Raw genomic sequence first — 18793 nt, 5'->3', positions numbered from 1 at the left:
CCATGGTTGGATAAGGGCTAGTGGGGTTGTCATTAAGTTGAATAGAATTGGTGATAGCGGTGATCCTTGCGGTACTCCACAGTCTGCTTTCCACGGTGATGATATGTTTGAATTTAATTTTACTTGATATGTTCTTGTGGTTAGGAAGCCTTTGTGTTGACATTACTAGTATACCATGCCATACTTTGTATTGTTTTCGAATATTTTTACTGCTGTAATTGCCTATTGCTCATGTTTGATCTATTCTTACTGTACACCGGCATGAGTGAACTCCTTCAAAAAGGCAGTAAATAAATCCTAATAAATAAAATAAATTTGGATACGCACCCAATTTGTACGCGCAATTTAACTGAATAATGAGCCAATTAATGCCAATAATTGGGAGCTAACAATTATTGGTGCTAATTGGCTTGAATTAAAAATTATATGTGTATGTTTATGCACCCGGATAAGTGAATATTATGCGCAGTTCCATAAAGTGGACATGGCTATGGGAGGGAAATGGGCAGATTAGGGGCAGAGGGGAGATCCTTATTGCCTGGGGGCCCAGATCACTGTCATTTTGCCCCTGTGTATACCAGAGACCTATAAAACTGAAGGCGATCCATAGACCTCCTTAGTTGAAGGATAAAATATTGTCACACTCCAGATCAAGATGGCGTCCATAGGAGGAGCAGCGTTTTGAAGCTCTGAGTCTCGAGCTGGTTTTTGCAGCGCTTTTCTTTCCCTTGCCCACAATATGGTCAAGAGGAAGGGGAAAATTGGGGCTAAAGCCGCCCCTAGCCCCGGGAACAGCTTGCCATTGGGACAACCGACTCTGGAAGCCTTTGGGCTCCATATGCTGGGATCTCAGGCTTCTACCCTGGTTGGACCCCCCCCGAGCAACTACTTACGGGGGATCTTGGCTTGGAGGTGGCGTCATTGAGTCCACCCCTTCGAGTTGCGCCGCCGAGACCGGGTGGAGAGTTTGAACCCGCGAGTGAGCCTCATTCGTGCAGTTTCGAGGCGGGCAGCGGCCCTGCAGGATCCTTGACGCCGGATGTGATGACATCGAGGGCAGGAAGAGCTGAATCGGCCCCTTCTTCCATCCAGGCGTCTTCACCTATAAGCCTCGGCGAAATAGTAAGACCGACAACTGTTACCCCTGGAGGCCCTCTGGGATGCCATCCAGACTATGAATGCGTCCCTGCAGCAAGTGTCATTTGCCTTGACAGCTGAAGTAAAGGATTTGAAAACTCGACAACAATTAACAGACTCGAAAGTGGAGAAGCAAGAGGAGAAAAGTGAGTCAATTTTGCTTGAGATTAAAAATTACAAACTCTAGTAGAAAATGTCATTATGGAAAGAGAACGAGATCAAAAGAAAGTAGAATTTTTGGAAAATCAACTTAGACGGAACAACTTAAGATTCTTAAATTTTCCTAAGAATCCTTTATTGCCTCCTGTTGAAATGTTATAGAAATACTTCCATGACATATTGGGGATTCCAAAAGAAGCTTTTCCTCCCATAGTGAAAGCATATTATATTTCAGGAGTTAAACCAAACTTGGAAGTACTTCCAGATATAAATCTTACACAATTTCTTGAAACCTCACTAGAGACAATAACTGAACGCACTACTCTCCTAGCGACCTTCGCTTTTGAGACTTTACTTCAGATTTATGGCAGTTCAGTTTTACGGATCAAGGATACAGGTTTTCCCAGATATTAGCAAATCTACACACGGGAGGTGGCGGAGAGGAAAATGGTAACGGAATTCAAACATGCATGGGATAAACATAAAGGAATCCTGTTCCAAAGGAATGGATCCCCAGAAGCTTAGCCGAGATTGGGTGGCAGAGCAGGTGGGGGGGGGAGGGGCTGGTTGGGAGGCTGGGACAGTGGCGTACCAAGGAGGGGAGCGGTGGGGGCGGTCCGCCCCGGGTGCACGCCGCTGGGGGGGTGCCGCGCGCTTGTCGGCTCTTCGTTTTCGTGCTCCCTCTGCCCCGGAACAGGTTACTTCCTGTTCCGGGGCAGAGGGAGCGTGAGGGCAAAGAGCCGGCAGGCAGGCGCGCGCGGCCCCCCCACCCCCCCAGCGGCATGCACCCGGGGGGGGTTCTTTCGCCGGGGGGGGGGCATCGCGCTGTTCCGGGGGGGGGGGCGCTGCACCCAGGGGGCGGGGCGCATCGGCAATCCGCCCCGGGTGTCAGCCCCCCTAGGAACGCCACTGGGCGGGGATAGTGCTGGGCAGACTTATACGGTCTGTGACCTGAAAATGACAGATACAAATCAAGGTAAGGTATATACAAAAAGTAGCACATATGAGTTTATCTTGTTGGGCAGACTGGATGGACCGTGCAGGTCTTTTTCTGCCGTCATCTACTATGTTACTATGTTACAAAAAAAAAGGCGAGAGTTTTTGGGGCTTAGGCCTCGAATCCTCTCCTTGGGAGGAACATTTAAATTAAAATTTGCATGTAGATGTCTTGTTTCCTTTGATAACACTCATTATGTATTCTTTGACCCAGATAAACTGAAAAGTCTTGTAATAAGTAAGGAAAGCAGGGATGGTCAAGCCTCGGTGGCACCAGTAGGGAGCTAAAACTGCTGGTAAAGCCTGAAACCCCGTCCCTCCTCTTGTTGTTATAAAAGTTTTCTTTTTAACTTTTTTTTCTTTAACAAGTTACCTTGTATCTTGATCGTTAATTGTGGACTAAGGAACCTAGATATATTTTGAAAATCCATGAGTATGTAATGGATGAATAATATTTTCCTAGGCAATTTCTGATTTCCTACATTTATTTTATGTAAATGTAATATTATTTGAAACTTATAAATAAAAAAATAAAATAAAATATTGTCACAGAGGCTGAAGTTTGTTGATCCTTCTCTGACTGGTCTGAACTGCCTTCAGGAAAGCTGACTGTGAACTCAAGACTATTTCTGCGGAAAGGTGTGAAAAGCTAAATTCAAATAAACAAAATACACTGTACAGGACAGTTTGCACCAGAACACTACCTCTGATCTCTGTACAAATGCATGAAAGGAAGCAAAGAGAAATCTAGTGACTCCCCCAGGAAGGAGAAAAGAGATTGCCATCGATGACTGATAAGAGACTTGCTCAGCCTTCAGGGGCCTGTAGTTCAACAGGAAATGTAGGGTGGATGTGTCACAGTTTACAATAAACAGACTTTATCTGAGCAGATCGCACATGTTCAGCTTTGTAAGTACTTGTTTAAAAAAAAAAACAGAATTAAATTACTCATTTATATTTCAACAGAATGCATTTTTAAGCCCCATCTGTCAACAATCTTTTGTGCAGTGCTGAGCAAAGAATCAGAAAAAAAGTCACGCTCTGCCTGATATTCAGTATGCGGCTGAAAGCGGTATCTGAGCTACTTACAGCCAGGGCTGCTGAGAGGGTGGGGGCAAAATTCCCTGGCACTGGGGTCTCTCTCTCTCTCTGTCTCCTGCTCCTGATGGGACCTGGGTGATCATGTCCCAACAGGAGCAGGAGAGAGAGGTTGAGGAGGACCCGGAGGAGAATACACAGCAGGACCTCTGGTTTGGCTGGCGGGGATCCCCCCCAGGCCCCGCCAGAAGACCACAGGTGGGCCTGGGTGGTTAGGGCTCAAGCCCACCCAACAGTGACACACTTTTAGCAGTAGTGGTAGGGATTCCAAGCTCCACCAGCTGAAGTCTTTCCCCTGATGGAAACAAAAACGCTACTCTCCACGATACCGACACCTGCGTATTCTCAGTTTTCAGCACACGCCTGCTGCAGATTGCTAAGGTGGAAAGAAGCATTTTTCCGCCAGCTGAGATATCGTTTTGGTGATGGTGGTGAGGGGAGAACACTTGGTGCCCACCCACTTCTTGGCTAGGCCCACCCAAAATCTGTTGTTTGGCTACACCCTGAGTTCTTCCTCCAGTGCTGCTGTTTTTCCCTCTGCCTGTTTTGAAACCGAGCATGCGTGACGTGAGAGAAAAAGCAGGGGCAGGCAATGCGGCAGAGGAAAGAGCAGCACTGGAGGAAGACCTCTTCTGTTGGCGAGGCCTCAGGATCCCTGCCAGCCAAGGTATTTGCAGTTCTGGCAGGTAGGCAAGCGGGGGAGGTAGCAGCAGCGGCACTGATCTTGAGAGGGCGGCAATCCTGAGGGGGAGGCACAGTGGCGTACCAAGGGGGGGGGGGGGCGGTGGGGGCGGTCCACCCTGGGTGCATGCCGCTGGGGGGTGCTGCAGCGCGCGCCTGCTCCGACTTCGCTAAACTTCGTTGCTCGTTCGCTGCAGCTCCCTCTGCCCCGAAACAGGTTACTTCCTGTTCCGGGGCAGAGGGAGCTGCAGCGAAGCGAAGTTTAGCGAACTCGGAGCAGGCGTGCGCCACGGCACCCCCCCTCCCCAGCGGCGTGCACCCGGGGGGGTGTCATTTCGCCGTAGGGGGGCGAAGGTATCATTTAGCAGGAGGGGGCGCGCTGCACCCGGGGGGGGGGCGCATCGGCGCTCCGCCCCGGGTGCCATCCAAGCCAGGAACGCCACTGGGGAGGCAGCAGCCTTGCCCCGGGCCCAGTGGCGGTGGCCCTGCCCTGGGCCCGGCTCAGTCTCTCATTGACCCTGCTTACAGCTTCGGGCTGAAGTAACCCCAGATAGTCAATGCTGGGGCATGTGTAGCTCCGGGTATCAGTGGTCACCAGAAGTTAGCTGGGCAGTGGCCAATATTCAAATTGGTGTCTGCTTAACTTTACTGCATAAAGTTAAGGCAGCCTTTTTGCTGTCCTAACTTTATGTGGTTACTTAATTTAATTCTGGCATTTATAATTTGCTTAATCATCAAGTTCAACGCAGAGAATGATCACACAATACAAGCAGGTACTTTCTCTGTCCCTAGAGGGCTCACAATCTAAGTTTGATACCTGAGGCAACGGAGGGTTAAGTGACTTGCCCAAGGTCAGAAGGAGTTGCCTGGGAATTGAAGCCTGCTGCACTAACCATTAGGCCACCCCTTCACTCCACTTAGCTGGTTTGTGGACTGAAAATCTAAGTAGGTACTTCACCCACGCTCCACCCCCAACCCCTCCCTAAACTGACTGATTAGGAGATGGCTGGTTACCAGTCAGGAGCCTCTTCCTGCCTGATTAAACCCTTTTGAATATTGGGTGAACTTTGACCAGATAACCAATGAAAATTGAAGCAGAAAGGAAAAACACACCATTGAAAGCAATTTCCTTGGAAGGCGGCAGTTCATAGCTGCCATCAGAGTCTTGATCCTTCTACCCCTGGAAAGAACACACTTTTTGTTTCAGCACAAGTACAAGAGGCTGGCTCTCCACCATCACTCTGCTAGACAGTGGACATTTTTATGCACATACCACAGGACTGAACTCGGTCACTTGCCACAGCAGCCAGTCTTCGTTCAGTGTATACAGTGCTTTGCAGGTTATGGCATCCACAGGCCCTTTGTGAATTCTCTGGTTCAGCATCGTCACGAGGAGGTACAATGGTTCTCCAACTGTGTCCTAAAATACAAAGGGGACATGTCTGTTAGAGCAGTGGTTCCCAAACCTGGTCCTGGAGGCAGTGGCGTAGGAAGGGGGAGGGGGGCGGTGGGGTGGTCCGCCCCGGGTGCACGCCGCTGGGGGGGTGTCGGCTCCACTGGTTCAGTGCTCTCTCTGCCCCGGAACAGGTTACTTCCTGTTCCGGGGCAGAGAGAGCAGGGAACCAGCGGAGCCGCCGCAGCTCCCAGCGACGACGTGCACTCGGGGTGAAATGCCAGTGGTAAGAATGCGCTCTGAGGGAGGGGGTGCGCGCACCGAGGGGGGGGGTGCACCGTGCTGCACCTGGGGGGGGGGGGGGTGCGCAGCGGCGACCCGCCCCGGGTGTCAGCCGTCCTCGCTTCGCCACTGCCTGGAGGCATCCCAGACAGTCAGGTTTTCAGGATATCCACAATGAATATTCATAAGAGAGATCTGAAAGCATTGCCTCCACTTCATGCAAATCTCACTCATGAATATTCAATGCGGATATCCAGGACCAGGTTTGGGAACCACTGTGTTAGAGAAACGAGTGCCTCTGTGACATCACACAGCTATGGAAATCTAAGTAAGAAGCAACAGAGAGCGAAGGACAGATGAAGTGGCGACTAGAAACAGGCAAGTTGAATTAAAACAGTCCTGCTTGGTTTCTTTTTTCCTTTCATACAGGTCTTTATCTGCTGTCATTTACTTTGTTACTATAGAAGTTCATTTCTTAGTTTAAGATTTATACATCAACATCCAGAAAGACATCATTTGGTAATGGTGACCCAAGCTTTAACTATTTTCCTATTATACTGCTGTAATCATCTTTATATTAGGTTTCTCCAAAACTGAGATATTATACGGAGTTCAATTGTACACTATTTCCCTATACTGCTTTCTTTATGACCCTCTTATCTGGATTCTCGATATAATCCTGAATACAACTATCAGAAAACAATTTATAAATGAACTAAATCTTTGTACCCCACAATAGCCAAATCATATGTAGTACGCCCTCTACCTTGTGAAATTCAAATGTATTCAAAAACTTGAGGTGGACCAAAAGATGGCTAAAAGATAGGGACCATGGTTCCCGAGCCCAAACCCCACCTCTACTCTGATTTTTTGCAAGGGTGGAGTTCTTCTGATCATGATCCTAGATGTGAAAATCCAACCTATTAAAAGGCAGCAGAAAACAGCAAGGAGTAGTGGATGCTTTGAATGCCCTCCCGCGGGAGGTGGTGGAAAAGAAAACAGTAACGGAATTCAAACATGCGTGGGATAAACATAAAGGAATCCTGTTCAGAAGGAATGGATCCTAAGGAGCTTAGCCGAGATTGGGTGGCAGAGCCAGTGGCGGGAGGCAGGGCTGGTGGTTGGGAGGCGGGGATAGTGCTGGGCAGACTTATATGGTCTATGCCAGAGCCGGTGGTGGGAGGCAGGGATAGTGCTGGACAGACTTATACGGTCTGTGCGCTGAAGAGGACAGGTACAAATCAAGGTAAGGTATACACAAAAAGTAGCACATACGAGTTTATCTTGTTGGGCAGACTGGATGGACAGTGCAGGTCTTTTTCTGCCATCATCTACTATCAATATATATAAATGGCAAGTGTCGTACTCACTCGCAAATGCGCAGTAGAGACCCTCTCTGCCCCGCCCCCGCGTCAATACGTGATGACGAGGGCGGAACAGAGAGGGTCTCTACTGCGCATTTGCGAGGGACACCGTCGTCGCTAACGCTCCCCCCACCCGGAGTCGCCGCCGCCACCCACCTTCCACCCGGTCGGGCCCTCGCTCCGCTATTGAAACAGCGAGGGCTCGCAGCACACAGCTCTGCTGAGCTGCCGTCGGCCTTCCTTCTTCTTCTCTGCCTTTGTCCCGCCCTCGACGACGTTACGTCACACGAGGGTGGGACACAGGCAGAGAAGAAGGAAGGCCACGGCAGCTCAGCAGTACGACCGGGTGGAAGGTGGGTGGCGACGGCTCCGGGGGGGGGGGGGATGAACTCTGAGGGGGAGCGGCAGCGGCGGGGGCCTTTCAACCCCCCCCCCCCTTCTATACTAGCCCGTTTTTACGGGCTGAACGGCTAGTGTTACTATATAACACACACCTGATAACACATCTATTGTAACACGCTGTCTGGATCTGTCTCTGGTACTCACCCGAAGAAATCCATACAGGCAAATGGACATCCAGTTTGTCAGTAGCTTCTCCATGACTAATTCTGTGTGTCTCAGCATGAGCTTCGGATGGCTGTTGCTATATTGCTCTACTAAGTCCTTTGTGAGGACTTCCAGAACTTGAGTCAGATAGACAAGTTTACTGTGAAGTGCGACAGCCAAGAAAGATGCAAACAAGCACCTAAGAAAGAAAGAAACAGGTATGTGTCGTTACACCAAATGGAATCACCAAGTATTTCCATTTTTTTTTCAAATGGCTGCTAAAAAAAAATAAGTCTTATGATTTGACTCTTCAAGCTGTCTCATGCTAATTCAAATGTGGATGATACCAAAATCCAGTGGCGTACCAAGGGGGGGGGGGGGGGGGGTCTGCCCCGGATGCACGCCGCTGTGGGGGGGGAGGGGAGGGTGCCGCGCGCCTGTTGGCCGAGTCCACTTGTTCCCTCCCTGCTGCTCCCTCTGCGCAGAACAGGTTACTTCCTGTTCCGGGGCAGAGGGAGCAGCAGGGAGGGAACGAGCGGACTCGGCCAACAAGCGTGCGGCACCCCCCCCCCCCCCCAGCAGGTAAAAATGCACCCGGGGGGAGGGTGTAATTTCGCCGGTGTGTGTGTGGTAATTTCGCCGGGGGGGGGGTGTGCGCTGCACCCAGGGGGGGGGCGCATTGGCGATCCGCCCCGGGTGTCAGGCAGCCTAGGAACGCCACTGCCAAAATCTGCAATAGGGTAGGCAGCTCAGATGGTGTGGATAACATAAAGAGGGATCTAGCAAAACCTGAAGAATGGGTCTAGAATTTGGCAGCTAAGTTTTAATGCCGTAAAAGGCAGGGTCATGCATTTGGGCTACAAAAACTTGAGGTAGCGGTACAGTTTAGGGGGTAAAGTACTTTTGTGCACAAAAGAGCAAAGGAACTAGGGGGTGATCACATCTGACAATCTTAAGATGGCCAAAAAGGTAGAAAAGGTAATGACATAAGCCAGAAAGATGTTTGGGTGCTTAGGTAGAGGAATGGCCAACAGGAAAAAGGAGGTGATAGTGGAGACAACACCTTTGACAAAATATAACCAGGATGGGAGTTGGTCCAGAGGGTAGCTACTAGAATGGCCAGTGGTCTTCATCGTGAAGTGTATGGGGACAGACAAAGATCTCAATATGTATACTTTGGTAGAATGGGGTGGGGGGGGGGGGGGGGGGGGGGGAGAGAGATAATAGAGACATTCAAGTACCTCCATGGCATAAATTCAAAGTTAGCTTTCTACACACCTTTGAGACCACTAAGGTCCTCTCAAGGAGCATCACTATCTGTACCTTCATCAAAAGAAATTGTATGTGTGATGATACCCATCAGCGAGCCTTCTCAGGAGTAGCCTCCACACTCTGGAATTTACTCCCAGAGAGGCTACGTTTAACTTGAGACTACCTCTACTTCAGGAAGCAGGTGAAAGCCTGGCTCTTCTCCCAAGCCTTTAATATGTATGGTGAGTGACAATACACTCATTCTGCACCTGGACTACCTTGCTGCAGGGGCGTAGCCAGATAGCCAATTTTGGGTGGGCCTGAGCCCAAGGTGGGTGGGCATGAAATTTCCTCCCTCCCCCCAGTACCCCTCCAGTTTGCTCTTCTCTCCACCCCTCCCTGCCCACAAACCCCAAATATTAAATACTTGAGCTGGTGGAGTCCCTAAACTCTGCCAGCTGAAGATTTCCTTCTACTACTCGAGCAGCCAGCACTCTTTCAAATGGCAGCCGGCAGCACTTGCCTCAAACTGATGCTGCTGTCGGCAGGCCATGCATGCTCAGTGCTTTTGCATGTGTGAAAACTGAGCATGTGCAGAAGGGCCGGTCTTAGCGTCAGCTCAAGGCAAGTGCTGCTGGCTGACATTTGGAAGAGCGCTGGCTGCCCAAGGACAGAAAATCTTCAGCTGGCAAGGTTGGGGAATACCCACCAACCATAGCAAGAGTGTCACAATTTTGGGTGGGCCGGAGTCCCACCTGTGGCTACGCCACTGCCTTGCTGCACACCCTGGGGCCCTTTTACGAAGCTATGCAAGCGTCTACGTGTGCCAATGCACGCCAAAATAGAGTTACCGCACGACTACCACGTAGCTCTTGCGGTAATTTCATCTTTGGTGCGTGTCCGATATGCACAGCCCCAAAAAATAATTTTTATTTCCTGCTGCGCGTATCAGACGCGCGCCAAGTGGCATTTGGCGCACAGAGGTCATTACCGCCCGGTTACCACGTGAGACTCTACTGCTAGGTCAATGGCTGGTGGTAAGGTCTCAGACCCAAAATGGATGCCCGGTAATTTTCATTTTGACGCACAACCATTTTCGGTAAAAATGTTTAAAAAGGCCTTTTTTAAAGGTGCGCTGAAAAATGATTCTGTGCGCACCCAAAACCTGCGCCTACACTACCGGAGGCCATTTTTCAGCCCACCTTAGTAAAAGGACCCCCTTGTGTCTTAGATCAGTTCATTATATCTTGATTAACTGTACAAAGAACTTGCCTTTAGTTTAGCCACCCATTTACGCACTGACTCTGTACCACCCATTTTGTCGTAGACAACAAAACAGCAGATACAAAATGGAAGAATGTTCAAAAATTTATTGATGATGTCAAATACCAGACTTAGTGCCCGACACAGGCCGTGTTTCGCCCAAGAAGGGCTGTGTCTGGGGCTAAATCAATTAAAACACATAGAAATAACACATAAAAATATATACTTAAAAAATACAACATTACAAATTACTGTAAATAAAATAATAGAATAGAATAAATATAATACACCATGGATTAAATCAAAAATAAATGACTACATTTATAGCTAATGAGTAACTTATAATACAAAAATATATAACAGTTAATAAAAGACTACTACTACTTAACATTTCTAGAGCGCCACTAGGGTTACGCAGCACTGTACATACATTAGTATCAAGGGCATATACAATACACAATAATAAATATTATTGTATACTAGTAAAAAAGGCCCGTTTCCGAAACAGATGAAACGGGTGCTAGCAAGGTAATCCCCCCTCCCTCCCTCCTTCTTGCGCTCCAGACCCCCCCTCGGTGCATCAATCAAGCCCCTACCCCCCCCCCCTTGGGCACATAAACCCCCTCGCCACCCACAGCCGCCAATACTAACGCTGTCCGGCCGTTGCTGCTTCTCCTGTTGAGCAGCAGCAGCCTGGACAAAAAGAAAAAAGCAAAAAAAAACATTTCAAACCTCAAACAGTGCTCCGTAGACAGCCAGCTGGCATTGGCTGTCGTCTCTGCAGCTGCTCCTCCTCTCCCCTGTGACGTCACTGTGCTCCTCCAGGGTCTTCCTCCAGGGGCAGTGACGTGCAGGGGAGAGGAGGAGTGGCTGCAGAGACGACAGCCAATGCCAGCTGGCTGTCTACGGAGCACTGTTTGAGGTTTGAAATGTTTTTTTGCTTTTTTTTTTTGTCCAGGCCGCTGCTGCTCAACAGGAGAAGCAGCAGTGGCCGGACAGTGTTAGTATTGGCGGCTGCGGGTGGCGAGGGGGTTGGTGTGGCTGAAGGGGGGGGGGTATATGCTTGTGTGATGCGCCGGGGGGAGGGGATTTGGGTGATGCGGAGGGGCTTGGGTGTTGTGCCGGAGGGGGGGGGCACTGAGAGCTGTTTTGTAGGCAGGGAGAGAAGTACTCCTCCCCTTCCCTTGGAATCAGCTATCACTGACGTCACTGCATACCTATATGAATCTTCACTATCCTAAATGCATTGGCCTTAAATATAAGACGACCTACGTGTCCAATTTCACCTATTTAAGTACGCAACTGTGGAATGCATTACCAACAGCAGTGAAAAGGATACATGACCATCTACAATTCTGGCGAACTTTGAAGACCTATCTGTTTTGTAAGGCCTACCCTGTTGGTTTCTGATTAGCAGCCTCAACACTGCCCTGATTTAATAGACAATGTTATTTCTTATATCTTTGCAAAACAGCAAAAGTAGAGGCTGACAAATGCGCAAACCAATAGGGAGATAATATAATTTCTTCTAGCTTTGCCATTTATTGTTCCCATTTACCCCTACCTTCCCTTACCCTGATTCTATTTGCATTTTTTAAACATCAACCGTATTGGAGCTCCCAAACAAGGCGACTTGTAAGCCACATTGAGCCTGCTAATGTGTGGGGAAAATGGGGGATACAAATGCTGCAAATTAATAAATAAATACTGAGCAGAAGATTTCAATGTATTGAGGTCAGCATCTTTGGACTGACTGAGATAAGGTAACAGCTTTAGACCTGAGAGCATACATGAGAAAGACTTCAAAGTATTGAGGTCAACCACTCTGGCTTGACTGAGATAACATGACAATTCTAGACTTAAAGAGCGTATGTGAGAAAGTTTTCATACTGACACACACACATGTTGTGGTGAGGCTTAGTAATATCCTTTTCAGCATATTTACAGTTTACTACTAGGTTTTACATCACGATTGCTAACCGTATAATTAGACATGTAGAGCCTCCCACTTTTCGAAAAGAATGTTTTGTATCTAGTGGGGTGAAAAACTGTTCAGACACATCTCTCTTTAAAAAAAGTAAATAAGGTTATTGCAGAATTTCATGATGACAATAAAATAAAATAGGAGGGAAAGGGAGACCCAGGGTCCATCAGTTTCCAGTTAATTTTATTATTGATAGACTGATACTTCTCTTGTAAAACTGGGAAGGCTTTAGAGAACTCCGCTGGATACTTCTTAGATGTAGGAGGGCTGTACATTTCAATGCAAATCAAATTTTTCTGCCTGGAGGAGGGCTATTGTTTTAAACTAAGCTGGGCTAAAGCTCAAACCCTTGGTCTTCGTTCCCAGTTCTCGAGGGTCGCTAACAGGTCAGGTTTTCAGAATATCCCTAACGAATATTCCTATCCCACTTGAGTTGCTTAATTTCAATCTGATTACAACTATATTGTCTTGCCAAGGTAATCACTAATAAAGTTTTATTATATCAACCTGCTTTATTAAACCTTAATGTTTAGATTACAAATTCAATCATATAAAACTTCCTGTATCCTAGCTTCATTCATACTTCCATTCACTTCTGCATTATTAATTATACTAGGTAACTGCACATTAAGTACACATGCAGTGTTTCTTGAGGCTAATGACTGCTCTTCGTATACAACATCATCCTATCTTCAATTAAGTATATGTTACTCTTCGATTGTCAAAACTTCCAGTCCTTGATCTTCTTCCTTTATTCCTGTTTTTCACCAAATGACTAAATCCATAAATGCCGTGAAAATGTCTTCTTATAAATCCATCCTCACTGTGTTCTTAAGTTGTGCCTCACCAATTCAGCGAAACACGATTGTGTAAGGTGTAGCACAGTGGCATTCCTAGGGTGGCTGACATCCGGGGCGGACTGCCGATGCACCCCCCCGGGTGCAGCGCCCCTCACCCCTCCCAGTAAAAGGACCCCCCAGGTGCAGCACGACCCCTCCACCCCTGGCAAAAGGCCACCTCCCCCCGGCGAAAGGACACCCCCCCGGGTGCATTTTTACCTGCTGGGGGGGGGGGGGGGGTGCTGCACGCCTGTCTGCTTCGCTCGTTCCATGCTTCCTCTGCCCCGGAACAGGAAGTAACCTGTTCCGGGGCAGAGGGAGCACGGAACGAGTGGAGAAGAAAGGCGCGCGGCACCCCCCCAGCGGTGTGCACCCGGGGCGGACCGCCCCCACCGCCCCCCCTTGGTACACCACTGGTGTAGCAGGAGGTTCGACTCTCACCTCCAGTAGGAGGAGAGAGTGAAGTAAAAGAGATAAGACTCGAGGAGAGAGACTGAAAGACTAGACCAGAATTGGTATTGGTATTGACTTTTATTATAAGTCGGGAATGGAGAGGCACAACTTAAGAACACAGTGAGGATGGATTTATAAGAAGACATTTTGATGGCATTTATGGATTTAGTCATTTGGTGAAAAACAGGAATAAAGAAAGAAGATCAAGGAATGGAAGTTTTGACAATCGAAGAGTAACATATACTTAATTGAAGATAGGATGATGTTGTATACGAAGAGCAGTCATTAGCCTCAAGAAACACTGCATGTGTACTTAATGTGCAGTTACCTAGTATAATTAATAATGCAGAAGTGAATGGAAGTATGAATGAAGCTAGGATATAGGAAGTTTTATATGATTGAATCTGTAATCTAAACATTAAGGTTTAACAAAGCAGATTGATATAATAAAACTTTATTAGTGATTACCTTGGCAAGACAACGAATATTCATGAGAGAAATCTACATGCCCACAACCTCCATTGTATACAAATCTCTCTCTTGCATAATTATAAAATAGAAATACTATCCGAGTATCTCTATTCCAATCTAGTTACAGCACATCTTATCAAACATTAACGCTCCTGTTTACTAAGCCATGCTAGCAGCTGTCCTGGCGCTAATGCTGACAGAGCCCATTCAATGGGCTCTGCCGGAATTAGCGCTGGGACAGCCAATAACGCGGCTTAGTAAACAGACCCCTAAGTAACTACTTCACTGCGTATAAAAAAATGAGTATATTTTTTTTATTGAAGAAAACGTTATTTTATAATTTTTATTTATTGCATTTGTATCCCACATTGTCCCACCTATTTGCGGGCTCAGTGTGGCCTTACAATACATTGTGAATGATGGAAATACAATGTGTTACAGTACGATTATGAATTACATTGTGAAGAGTTATGGGAAAACAGTGTCAAGTCAAGACATCATTTAGGGCGTGGAAACACACTGGAATGTTACAATGGGGAAAAGATAGGGCAATAGAACAATAGCAGAGGACATCTTAAAATAATCTTAAAATAATTGAATATTTTTATTCTCATATATATTTCTGACTAATACTTTTTATAAAATTGCCCTCTTTGCACTTGTATGGCTGACAATCAACTGCACACTTTTCTCTTTTAACTGAAAATGACTGATTTGGCTAATTTCAGGAACTGATTTGGTCATGGACTGGATTGGATACTCCATGCACAATAAACTGATCCACTTTATCAAGTCTATTTAGTCCTAAAATGTGTCACGGTAGGGGACAAAATGGCATGGGACATTAACCCATTAGTGCCCAATGTTCCCATATGTGGGAACAAATATGGGAACATTGGGCACTAATGGGTTAAGCTTAAGATCACACATTTTTATTTATTTACTAGTGGAACCATGGAAGTTTCCTCAACAATGAAATGGGCCCTAGGAAGGCTGTCATGTAAGCTTTTTTTTTTTCTCTCTCCCCTGCCCTCCCATTCCCTCCATGTCCAGCGATTCTCCTCTTCCCTGCCCTCCCATCTGTGTCCCGCAATTCTCTCCTCTACTGTCCTCCCATCCCATCCATGTACATCAATTCTCCTCTGCCCTGCCCTCCCTTTCCTCCCTCCCTCACCTCGATGTCCCGCGATTCTCTCCTCTCCTCGATTTGTACCTGAACGTTCTCTGGCTGGCTGGCGCTGGCTTCCGTCCCGTTCGTAACATCCCTCCTGACGTCAGCTCGCCTCCAGCGTTCCCTTCCCTCTCACTGTTCCGTCCTCTGACGTCATTACGTCTTGACGCGAGGGCGGGACAGTGAGGGGGAATGGAACGCTGGAGGCTGGCTGACGTCAGGAGATGTTATGAACCCAGGCAGCCAGACATGGAACGTTGGAGGTGCACATTATTATATAGGATTTGTAACAAAAATGACAATACCATTTCAAGAATACCTCTTGTACATAGTGGCGTAGCCAAGGTTGGGCCCAGGCTCACCCACTTTGGGCTCAGGCCCACCCAATAGCAGCACACCTATGAAGTGGCTGGCAGGGATCCCCAAGCCCTACCAGCCAAAAATTCCCAACAGCTGTCCCTCCTGCATACCTTGTAAATAGCAGACCTTCAACTACAGTGAGCAGCGACTGATACATGCTGTTCGCACCGGTCCTACAGTCTTCCCTCTGATATGTTCCCGCCTATGCAGAAACAGGAAGTTGCATCAGAGGGAAGGCTGTGGGCCAACATGAGCAGTGTGTATTAGTTGCTGCTCGCTGCCGGTGAAAATCTTCTACTTAAAAGGTATGCGGGGGAGGAGGGATGTTTGAGAGACCAAGAGGCATATTTTCAAAGCACTTTGGGAGGCTAAGTTCCATAGGTTTCTATGGAACTTTGGGAGGCTAAGTGCTTTGAAAATGAGCTTGTATATGGCATGCAGGCAAGAGAGGGAGAGACCAAATCACTCGTGGGACAGGGCGGAGTTCTGCCCACTCATGTTGGGCCCAGGCCCACCCAAAATTGGATGCCTGGCTACGCCCCTGCTTGTACAGAAAAGTAAAAAGGATATGGATCGTACCTGTCCTTGACGGTGAAAGTGTCCTGTTTTTCCAGGGTATGAATGAGATTAACGAGAAATGCCTTGTTACAAATTAAAGCGCTCAAAGCTGTTACGCATTCGTTCTGCTCAACAGGGTCATTGCTCTGAAATGACTAAAAGGAGAGTGAAACTGTAAACTTCTAGCCAAATGCAAAAAATCAGAAGAACTCTTGAATGCAACACTAATATCATAATGAAGACGATTTTGCAAAATGTTCCCACCCCCCAGTGTGTGCTATTTCTGGCGCTACAAAAATATTTCTATTTTTGTACTGCCGGGTTACTGCAAGAGCCCCTACTGCCATCTCAATGGGTGGCAGTAAGGGCTCCCCTCCGAAATGGCTGCTCACCACAGCGCCATTTCTTTTTGACAAAAAAAGACAGCCTTTTACCCACTGCAGTAAAAGGGAGTCTCAGCGGACATCAAAAACACACGCTGAGGTTAGTGTAGGCCCCCTTTTACCACACGTTAATAAAAGGGCCTCTTAGTCAGGAAAATGCTTTGACCCAGTCTGTCACTAACTTGACCTTAGAAAAAAATTCAGGAGCATCTCGCAGGGAAAATGGAATTTAAGTTCTCACAACCCTCCACAACGTTGCCTTTAAGTATTTTTGTTTTTCATTCGCAATTGAGCAGGACAATTTTGGAAAGCCATTTAGCCAGATAAAAAGGACTTTGTGAAAACTGCTTACACTCCAGGTAGCTTTAATGTAGAGGCAATTACCAGGTGGTGACAATAATAGCATCTCTTTCTGTGCTTTTAAAACTGCGTGCGTTATTTCTTGGAGGAAGAGCATCTGAACAAAAAACTACTGCAAACTGGGGACATTTTTCCTAGGACAAATTTCAAAGTGAAATTATGCTCGATTTTTCAGAGCTGGTGCAGAACTCACAGGCTTTGCAACTACGAGGGTAGGGATCTGTTTTTCTTAGAGCAAGATGCCTTAAAGAAAGGACACGGGTCCCACTAATTTCCCTACCACACACTAACTCCTGCCCCGCTGAAGCTGGCTGAACTCTGTAGCTCTTTCACCGGATCTTTCTTTCAATGCAAGCATGATGTTCTCTCACTGGAGAGTCTGGATAGCAGAACTGGAAGACTAGAGTTGTTATTCGTGACCTGAGTCAAAACTCAATCAACTGCAGAATATATATTTGGATGAGAAATTCTTTACTTTCAGACACTTACTGGACGAACTGGAGCACAAAACTCTTCCATGGTGTTGAATGATAAGCCTAGTGACTGGAAGAGAAGAAAACAAATTAACATGACATATTCATAGGATCAGGAAAGTGCTTTACACATCATGACAAATGCAGATCGGTGCATGGGAACAGGTGTCTTGTCAACAATACTAACCTCTTAAAAATGCAAATGTGCTGATAGATATACCTACACGTTACATCAATTGCATTGGCTACCAGTAGAAGCAAGGATAAAATTCAAAGTTTTGACATTGACACATAAAGCTTTTTATTTATCTAGTCCATCATATCTGTCTAACCTTACTATCCCTTATACACCAACTCGGACACTTTGGTCATTGACAGACAACAGACTTGTAATTCCATCTCCATCCAAAGCTAGATGGGAATCAACGCGAACATCCGCATTTTGTTTCTTGGCTCCCTCACTTTGGAATTGTCTTCCTAAAGAACTTAGGCTTGAAGATTCTTATACTCATTTTGTAAAGCTTTAAAAACACATTTTTTTCGTGAGACATTCGAAAAAAAAAAAAAATAAAATAAAATAAAAATGAAGAAAAACCCCCCCAAAATTTTTAGTTTTTTTAGTTCTACTAATGTCTATGATTATAGCTTGTTGAAATCTGTATGTGTTGACTTTTGTAGTGCTTTTCTATCATAAATGGATTTCAGAGTATGTCTACTTAGTGTTTTAATGTTATTTTATATTGTAAACTATTCTGATTTACCTTTGTAATAAACGACGGTCTAGTAAATGAATAAACGATAAACGATTTAACTAAGGCTACTGGTCCTACATGTTTAGACATTTTAATTTTAGTGGTTTATTTTTCAGGCAATTAGGTATTTGTGGAGATTAATAAAAATACGTTTTTGCATCATGAAAACATTTTAGGCAATTGTTTCCTTCAGAGTATGGTGATGACCTTAAAAATGAACTCTTTGATATTCAGCCCATGGTGGTCAGTGGTTTTCAAGCTGCTGACAGCTGTGGACTGAATGAAACTCAGATATTCAGTCCTGGGCCTAATCTGGGCTCAGCCAAGGCAGTTATCCAGTGTATATTATGGGATACAGTTATGAACTATGAAATATGAACCATGGTTAAGACCTGTAAAAGCAGGCCTCGAGCGTCTCTCATAGTTGACCTCTTTTAAAGAATCAGAGCTCATGGTCTGCTAGCACCTAAGTAAACACTATAAACTTAGTTGTCCACTCTAGAGTGGAGTCAAAATTGGTAAAGGCTATAAATCGTGAGGCCCAGGGACTTATGACCTGGTAAGACATTCCTATGTGCAAACGGGGCCTGGAACAGAAGAATGTGAGATTTAGTGACGCGGAGACAGATGGTGTGAACAGACGACAGAATGATTTCTCAGGAAGATAAGTGCTGAAGCCTTGCTTAACACAAAAGGTATATAAACCGCTGTATCAGAGCATTACGTTGGGGAGAAGCAGAGGTAGACCACATGTTTGGGTCCCCTGCACTCCCCCCCATGAGAAACTAGCATTTGTAATTGTAAATTACTATTGATAAA

The 18793-nt window shown here is 46.5% G+C and overlaps 1 protein-coding gene across 1 annotated transcript in view; it reads right to left on the bottom strand.

Annotated features, from left to right (window-relative positions):
* Window positions 1-18793, bottom strand: part of PLXNC1 (plexin C1) — a gene marked incomplete in the record, with an annotated part of 120265 nt that overhangs the window by 27285 nt on the left and 74187 nt on the right. Inside the window, 4 exon segments of the mRNA XM_030214674.1 lie at window positions 5345-5491; window positions 7657-7855; window positions 16028-16161; window positions 17239-17292. Of these exon segments, the coding sequence (XP_030070534.1) occupies window positions 5345-5491; window positions 7657-7855; window positions 16028-16161; window positions 17239-17292 (534 nt within the window).

The sequence above is a fragment of the Microcaecilia unicolor genome, chromosome 9, assembly GCF_901765095.1.
Source record: "Microcaecilia unicolor chromosome 9, aMicUni1.1, whole genome shotgun sequence".
Lineage (NCBI taxonomy): Eukaryota > Metazoa > Chordata > Amphibia > Gymnophiona > Siphonopidae > Microcaecilia > Microcaecilia unicolor.
This window is presented reverse-complemented; position numbering and strand designations above follow the sequence as displayed.